This window comes from Garra rufa, chromosome 4 (genome assembly GCF_049309525.1).
Source record: "Garra rufa chromosome 4, GarRuf1.0, whole genome shotgun sequence".
NCBI classification, from domain to species: Eukaryota; Metazoa; Chordata; class Actinopteri; order Cypriniformes; family Cyprinidae; genus Garra; species Garra rufa.
This window is the reverse complement of record NC_133364.1, coordinates 9,375,084-9,384,395: the sequence shown is the minus strand read 5'-3', so window position 1 is coordinate 9,384,395 and position 9,312 is coordinate 9,375,084. Positions and strand designations below refer to the sequence as shown.

The 9,312-nt window shown below is 36.3% G+C and overlaps 1 protein-coding gene across 1 annotated transcript; it reads left to right on the top strand.

Annotated features, from left to right (window-relative positions):
• The first annotated feature begins 8,152 nt into the window (after nt 1–8,152).
• Nucleotides 8,153–8,560, top strand: LOC141332737 (perforin-1-like). The gene has a single exon (XM_073837699.1). The coding sequence runs from the start codon at nt 8,153–8,155 to the stop codon at nt 8,558–8,560; it is 408 nt and encodes a 135-aa protein (XP_073693800.1).
• The last annotated feature ends 752 nt before the right edge of the window (nt 8,561–9,312 follow it).

Sequence of the window (9,312 nt, the reverse complement as noted above, 5' to 3'; positions counted from 1 at the left end):
AGAAACATGACAAATTGCACTGTGTCATTATTTACTGAACAAAAATAAAGGCGAAATGGAAAAGCCAAAACAATGCAATTAAGAGGGTAAATAACAGTCAAGCACCGCTAATCAAATACCTTGCAAGTCTGAGCGCCTCTATAAAAGCATATGCTTTGGCAGTTTGCTGGTCTGGAGTCTTCAGGTGTGTGTTAACACAATGCCAAGGAGGTAAGACATCAGCAATCACCTTAGAGAAGCAGTTGTTGCTGCCATCAATCTGAGAAGAGTAATACGGCCATTTCCAAACTATTTGAAGTTTATTCCCAAGTGGAATGCATTTAAAACGGACACCTCTCCTTCCAGGAGTGGACGTCCCAGAAAATTCACCGCAAGATCAGACCGTGTAAAGATAAATGATAAAGTTCATGACAATGGCATTAGAAAAATATGGGACAAAATGGCATGTTGGAAGGCTTGGCAGAAGAAAGTCTCTGCTATCTAAAAAAAACATTGCAGCAGTTTAGGTCTGCAAAGTTGCATCTGGACAAAACACAAGTCTTCTAGAATAATGTCCTTTGAACAGACGAGACAGAAGTGGGGATGTTTGGCCATAATGCACAACGCCAAGTTTGGTGAAAAGCTAAAGAGCACATCAGCACAAACACCTCATACCAAAAGACAAACATGCTGGAGGGGGGCTGGTCATTTTGTGCTTGTTTTGAAGCCACAGGACCCTGGCACCTCACAGTCATTGACTTGGCCATGAACTCCTCTGTATATCAAAGTATTCTACAGTCAAATGCGAGGGCATCTGTCCAACATCTCCAGTTCAGCCAAAATTGGGTCATGCAACAGGACAATGATCCCAAGCACATCGTCAAATCTACAACAGAATGGCTGGAAAGAAAAGAGTCAATGTGTTGCAATAGCCCAGTCAAAGTCCAGAGCTCATCCTGAGTCAAGTGCTGTGGTGAGAGCTGTGCAAAAGCAAATGCCCAGAAACCTCAATAAACTGGAGCAACACTGAAAAGAAGAGTGGTCCGAATTCCTCCAGAACGATGTGAGAGACTGATAAAGTCACACAGAAAATGAATGCTTCAAGTTATTGCTGCTAAAAATGGATCTACTGTCTTTCCCCATTTTTGGGTGAACTACCCCTTTAAGTCATGGGTGCCCAACCCTGTTCCTGGAGATCGACCTTATTAATTTTTAAGAAATTAATACTTTTATTCAGCAAGGATGTAACATTGATAAAAAGTGATCGCAAACACTTAGAAAAGATTTATATTTTAAAGAAATGCTGTACTTTTTAACGTTTTAACCATCAATTAATCCTGAAAAAAGTATAATAAATAAGTAATAATTAACCAGCATATTAGAATGATATCTGAAGGATCATTTGGAGTAATAACTAATGAAAGCTCAGCTTTGCATCACAGGAATAAATTATATTGTAATATTTCACAATATCACTGTTTGATGATCCGAAAAAAATCAAAAAGTTAAAACTATCAAAAAGAATAGCTGAACGTAAGTTTACAAATAAAATACATTGTTTAAATCATTACTACCTTGAGTTATTGTTTTGGAATAAAAAGCCTAAAAACACTAACTTAATAAGATTCATACTTGGCTTTAAAAAATATTCTTTTTTTATTGATTGTGTAAGTAATGTTTATTTAACCAAGAAAATGTGACTGTGATATGAGTTTACGTTTGATTTAAGAAAAAGAAAAAAAACTTAGGACTTTGTCTCCTCATTTCAAAACACCATGGCACATCACTGTTCTTGGCAGCTTGACATAAAGAGGACAACATAGAAACTTAACACAGATACACATGACATTTATCCACCTGGTCACATACTGGAAGTTGGTACTGGCTTTATAAAGGGGTGAGGATCACAAAGCATTAATACGGATTCGAATACAAATGAGGTAAGGCATCTTTAACACTGAATCACACCTCAGCTTCTTGACACTTTTTTTATAACATATTTTTCTAACTGAACATGTATTCTTTTGACAGCCATGGCAGTGTTTGATCATCTTCACCTGGTGTCTCTGACCGTGTTGATGTTGGCATCTCAGCTGGACTTCACTAGCGCTTCTGTTCGGTTGTTTGGCTTGAGTGCCCGGCAACTCACCGGTGATCCCTTTGGAAATGATCCTGATCCATACGTTAAAGTCTGGTGTGGAGGGTCTTTTGGAGGGATGACAGAATTTCTCCGGGATACCGCCGATCCTTCATGGTCTGCAGAGTTCAACTTCCCTAACTGCAAAGCAGACGATGACCTGGTAATTCAGGTGTGGGACAAAGACCTGAATTTTGATGATTACCTGGGCACGTGTGTAAGAAATGTTAAATATGGGTCATCCACCCATGTTTGTCAACTGAATAGTGGGACCCTGTATTACAGTTTTGAAGCTGGCAGATATTTGTATTTCTAAAGCTGTTGTACAGGTTTGTTCCACACCAAAGCTGCTTTGAAACAAACCTCCAGTGCAACAAGCCTGATATAATAAAGTTTAAATGCTTTGCAATGATATGTGTGTAGTTTTTATCTGCCCTTATTGTTTTTTTGTTGTTGTTGTTTTTTTTTAACTAAGAATTAAAAAAAAAAAAAAAAGAGCTGATTAAACTGACTTTTACTGACAGTGCCCTCCACAAATATCGGCACCCTTGGTAAATATGAGCAAAAGCAGCTGTGGAAATAAATCTGCATTGTTTATCCTTTTAATCTTTAATTCCAAAAATTCACTAAATTCTAACCTTTCATTGAAGTAAAACAATGGAAACTGGGGGGAAATCTCATTATGAAATTAATGTTTTTCTCTAGTTCATGTTGGTCACAATTATTGGCACTCCTAGAAATTCTTATGAGTAAAATATCTCTGAAATATATTCCCATTCATATTACCATTTTTTGAACACTTAGGAGCATGAAACTGTCCAGCCATGACTTCTTGTTGCACAGGATTTTAAATATGAGGAACACAAATGCCAAATTCCCTTAAATGTCCGTCACAAAGAGTAAAACCAAAAAACATTAGTTCTGATGTGCAGTACAAGCTTGCTCAGCTTCACAAAATAGAAAGTGGCTGTAAGAAAAGAAAGAAAGTGGGGTGAACTGAAGAGGAGAAGCACCAACATGGAACTGGGAATCTGAAGGATCTGGAGAGATTCTGTATGAGGGAACGGTCTCTGATTTCTTGTTAGGTGTTCTCCAAACACACCATGGATTATAGGAGAAAATTCAGAGCTGTGATCTTGGGAAAAGGACTTGGGTGCCAATAATTGTGGCCAACGTGAACATGAGAAAAATACCCCCCCCCCCCTTTTTTTATTTTTTTACTTCAATGAAAGATTAGAATTTTGTGAATTTTTGGAATGAAAGTTTCAAAAGGATAAACAATGCAGATTTATTTTCATAGCTGTCTTTGCTCATATTAACCAAGGGTGCTAATATTTGTGGAGGGCACTGTAAGTGCATTTCATTTCTCTTAATATCTGATGCTCTTTATTTGTGCCCACATTTCAGTAATGTCATATACAGTATAATTATTTGTCCATGTGTTCACACTACTCAACCTGCATAGAAAAATAATAATAAATTATTTTGCAACAAATGATGAAAGATGACAACATTCGATGTCAACTGCTTGAGAGTTAATTTGTAGGTTTGTGGTCCCTAAATCTTCATCCACTCCTTGTTTCTATGATAAAAGTGTGAATGACCACCTGTTTTTTCACGTGTACTTGAACTACGTATCTTGTTCTTGAGCAAAAAACAATATTGCGTTACTCCATAAAAAAAAGTAACTGATTGCGTTGGTGTCTTAGCAAATTTCATAATATATTTTACACAGATAAGCATGGGATTTAACCACCTGTTGATCACATTTTGTAAGATTTTCAAGGTGGAATTGTCTTTATAAAGGGGGTGAGGATCAGGAAGCATTCATACAGACACTAATACATGTGAGGTAAGGCATCTTTTACATTGAATCATTTTCATATTTAGTATTTGTTTGTTATATCTTTATAACTGAACATGAATTCTTTCTGACAGCCATGGCAGTGTTTGATCGTCTTCGGCTGGTGTCTCTGGCCATGCTGATGTTGGCATCTCAGCTGGACTTTGCCAGCGCTGCTGTTCGGGTGTTTGGCTTAAGTGCCAGGAGCCTCAGCGGTGATCCTGCTGGAAACAAACCCGATCCATACGTCAAGATCTGGTGTGGCTCTACTTTTGGAGGACAGACAGAATATCAGAAAGATACCTCTAATCCTTCATGGTCTGCAGAGTTCTACTTCCCAAATTGCAAACCAACTGAAACCCTGAAAATGGAGGTGTGGGACAAAGACCTGAATTATGATGATCACTTGGACACATGTACTGAACAAGTGCAAAATGGGTCTTTTAGCTTGTCTTGTCCTATAAAATCAGGAACTCTGTTTTACAAGTATGAGCTGTCACAATACAGCACTTTGTGAGAACAAACCTTCAATGTAACTTGCCTGATAATAATAAAGTCAACAGTATACATTGAACATTCGCACTGAATTTTTGTTTGAAAATTGTTCTTGCTTGGTGGAAATATAGTTTATCAAGCTCGGTCTGTCATATATTAACACTTGAGGTTTCTTTTACAGTCACCTCTTGTTCTCATGTTTGAACCATATTTGTCATATTTGTTCCTGCTAACAGGTTCTTGTAAACATGAGTATTTTACACCAGTTTTTACGCTAAAGAAAGAGCATAAAAACTGAGGTAGAAATGTTTCTGCAACATGGTTATCATTTTAACACACCCAAAAACACAAAGTAGCTTGCTCCACAGTTTAACATCATAGAAATAAAACTTTGCAGTCAATGCTCTTTCAGTTCGTTCTCCAAATAGATTACACATATATTAGTGTAATAAATGTTGGGTACTTTTCTTTTTAATTGGCTTTAACCCGGTCTACTTGAGCGTTACTCAGTGCTTTCTCGTCCCCATTGACGGAAGGAGAGGTTGATTGAACTTGATTTTATTTTTTTAAATAAAATGTCAATTGCATTTTCTTGTTTAATTACACTATTTAAAAAAAAAACTTTTTTTTTTACGTTATTTTACGTTAACAATATAATCAGTATTCTATTTATTAACCCTATAGTGCATGCATTTTGAAGGTACATGAAAAAATATTCCACATCATTTTATTGTTAAAATTCTCTATTCACATATCATAAGACAATGTTCAGAGAGCAATACAAAACCACAAATCTGTTGTAAAATGTCAAGAAATCTTTAAGTGAAAGGGTTTGTTTCATATTGCGGAAACTTCGCACTGTCCTGCAGGTTTTAGCCCCAACCCTAATTAAACACACTTGTCTGTAGCTTTTCTAATGATCTTAAAATACATTCATTAGCTGGTGCTGATGTGTTTGATTAGGATTGGAGCTAAGTTCTTTGGAGACACGAATTCCCGCTGTAACTTTACCTGCTGGTGTCACGGTTGGACTTTAGAAAAATGAGGGATTTTTACACTTTCTAACATCATATTTTGTAAAATTGGCATTGTTTTAATTCTTGCACTAGAATTTTTTTTCATCCAATATTTTGAGGAGACACTGCCTCCCTTGCCTTGTATTTGTCCTATTCGTTGAGTTTAGTGAGTGGGGGAATTTTAGGATGGCCTTGTTCAAGAAATGATTCAAAGAGATGCCACTGCTTAAAAAGGACTTATCAGTAGCCTACTACTGACGCTGTGACTCTTAAAGTGGTTTGTGCTTCGTGAAAAGGACTTATCGCTTTGAGATTTGTAGTAGGCCCTAGATTAAAATTTGGCTCTGATTCCACTCACAATTATTATTATCAATTACATTATTCAACTGCCGTTAGTGAACATGTCAATATAACCCAAATCCAGATTTGCATTATGCTTATGAAATAAAGAGCTAAAGTACCCCTGCTTTAAAGATACAACTTTTGGATATAGACAGTCCACAAGGTATATACATGCATACAGTGCCTTGCAAAAGTATTCAGTTTTGTTGCAGTATTATGTTAAACTGCTTTAAATTAGTTTTTTCCCACATCAATTCACACTCCATACACCATAATGGCAAAGCAAAGACCAGATTTGCAAATTTTACAAATTTATTATAAATAAAACACTGAAATAAGTACATTGCATAAGTATTCATACCCTTAACTCAGTACATAGTTGAAGCACCTTTACAGCCTCAAGTCTTGTTGGGGTATGATGTGACAAGCTTTGCACATCTGCATTTGGCAATTATCTGCCATTCTTTGCCTCACCCTTTCACCTCTCAAGCTCTGTCAGCTTGGATGGGGGCTGGCAGACATTTTCTAGAGTCCTAGTTGTTCCAATCCTCTTCCATTATGGATAATGCTTCTGTGAACCTTCAATGCAGCAGATTTTTTTCTGAACTCTTCCCTAGATCATTGCCTTAACGCAAGTCTGTCACTGAGCTCTACAGGCAGTTATCTTGACCTCAGGACTTGGTTTTTGCTCTGATATGAATTTTCAGCTGTTAGACCTTTTCTGAGAGGTGTGTGCCTTTCTAAATCATACTCATTCAAATGAATTTGCCACAGTTTAACTCCACTCGAAGTGTAGTAACATCTAGAAGCAATATGAATGCTCCTGAGCTAAATTTCGAGTGTCCCAGAAAAGGGTATGAATATTTATGCAACGGGATCTTTTCAGTTTTTTATTTCTAATAAATTTGCTACAAACCTGTTTTGTGCTTTGTCATTATGGTTTATCAGATGTAGATTGATGTGGGGGAAAAAGTAATTTAAAGCTGTTTAACATAGTGCTGCAACAAAACAAAATGTGATAAAAAAATTAAGGGGTATGAATACTTTTGCAAGGCACTGTACATCACATTCAAATAATGCAATTCATGCATTTAATTCAGTGTTAGACCATTCATACGTTTTAGCGATTTATGGAAAAAGAAAGAAAGAAAATTACAAACCTCTCTGGTACATTTTGCAATTTGTTGAGAGTTACTTGCATCCAGCTGCCTTTTAATATGTTATATCCCATATGATAAAGGTGAGAATGACACCATGTGTGCACAAATACTCTGTGCCCTGTCCTTCCAAATGTGTACGTGCACTACATGTTTTTTCCTTGAGTTTATTAATGGTAACATATTGGAGTTGTACATTGACATGAGGTCATTGCAGTTCCTTATCCTTTTGCCATGTGCTTTCTGATTGTCACAAACAACTATGTGACCCTGGACCACAAAACCAGTCTTAAGTAGCACGGGTTGTAGCAATATTGTAGCAATAGCCAAAAATACATTGTATGGGTCAAAATGATCAATTTTTCTTTTATGCCAAAAATCAGGATATTAAGTTCCATGAAGATATGTTGTGAATTTTGTACCGTAAATCAAAACTCAAATTTTTATTAGTAATATGCATTGCTAGGAACTTCATTTGGACTCATTTAAAAGTGATTTTCTCAGTATTTTGATTCATTTATTTTTTGCAACCTCAGATTCCAGGTTTTCAAATAGTTGTATCTCAGCCAAATATTGTCCTGTCCTAACAAACTATACATCAATGGAAAGCTTATGTATAAATATCAATTTCCAAAAATTGACCCTTATGACTGTTTTGTGGTCCAGGGTCACATATGGTCAGATAAATATATATATATGTATATATATTTATATATATGTATATATATGTATATATATTCTATATATAGAATGGTTGCATCACTTTTTAGGGTTATTAAAAGTAAACATTTCTTAATGGTATAAAAGTATATATAAAAAAGTCAAACCAAAATGAATATAGTGCATTGCTAAGAATTATTATCAGGACTGATAACAAATCATTTGAATGCACTAATGCTTACTTAAGATACAATTTTATACATTCTTGGCAGCTTGACAAATGTAACTAGGTCAATGCAAAATAACACATATAAGCATGGGATTTGACCACCTGTTGATCAACTTTTGGACAATTTTTGTGATTTCATTGGCTTTATAAAGGGGGTGAGGATCAGTATACATGCATGCGGATTCTAATACAATCAAGGTAAGGCATCTTTAAGACTCAATCACACTTTAGTTCATGCCAGATATTATTTTTGTATTTCAATATTTGTGTTTTACACCTCTGTTTCTGACAGCCATGGCAGTGTTTGATCATCTTCGGCTGGTGTCTCTGGCCGTGCTGATGCTGGCGTCTCAGCTGGACTTTGCGAGTGCTGTTAAAGTGTTTGCCTTATATGCCCGGAACCTCGAGGGTGATGCTGCTGGAAACCATCCCGATCCATTTGTCAAGGTGTTTTGTGCAGGCATCTTTGGGGGGCAGACAGAATATCACAAGGATAACGCTAATCCTTCATGGTCTGCACAGTTCAACTTCCCAGACTGCTATCCATATGATTCCCTGAATCTGGAGGTTTGGGACAAAGACCTGAATTATGATGATCACTTGGGTACATGTTCCACACAGGTGCAATATGGGACTAACTCCATTAATTGTGGCCTGAGCAAAGGAGGCCACTTGTATTACAAGTATGAGCTGGTGCAATAAATCTGTTTCAAACAGCTTTGAAACAAACCTCCAATGGAACCAGCCTAATAGTAATAAAGCTGACATGCTGTCATTGTGCAGGCTGACGACTTATTTAACACAAAATACGTATTTTCACTGTGTATGGGCTGAGTTGGGTAGTAATTGATTACGTGTAATCTGGATTATGTAATCAGATTTAAAAAATTAAGTACTTGTGACACAATAGCAATAAATTATTCAGAAATTGATTCTTCCTGATTCCTAAGCCTACCTACCGCTTATATATACATTCAGAAAGTCGTCCAGTTTTTTGGACATTCACACAAAGATCAGTCACTTGACCACTGGATTTACAAAAATCATTTCAGGTTTATACATAATCTGCCTATGCAACAAACAGTAGAAGGAAACCCTAATTTCTAGTCGTTCAAAGTAGTTGTTTATCCTAACAAATCAAAGTGGCTCCTTCTGAGGTGCCATATTAATCCAATTAAGGTGTCCCACTTTATATGTGGAGGACCTTTTTTATTCATGCAACAGGATGAAGTGTAACAAATGTACATTACAGCAATACTGCTAGAATAAGTTTGGGCTGGGACCAAATGTTTGTAATAATGTTTAATTCTGCTTGATACAGCACTAATAAAAGGTTTAAACATAAAAAATATTCAGTGTGAATTTATAGCAATACTTGAGACTTCAGCTAGGGTTAGCTCCTTGAACAGTCATTGTTATTATATTATTATTACTGTTTATGTCATTTTTATATT

Excerpts from the sequence above, each read along its gene's own strand:
- LOC141332737 (XM_073837699.1), top strand. The coding sequence starts at position 8,153 with ATGGCAGTGTTTGATCATCTTCGGCTGGTGTCTCTGGCCGTGCTGATG.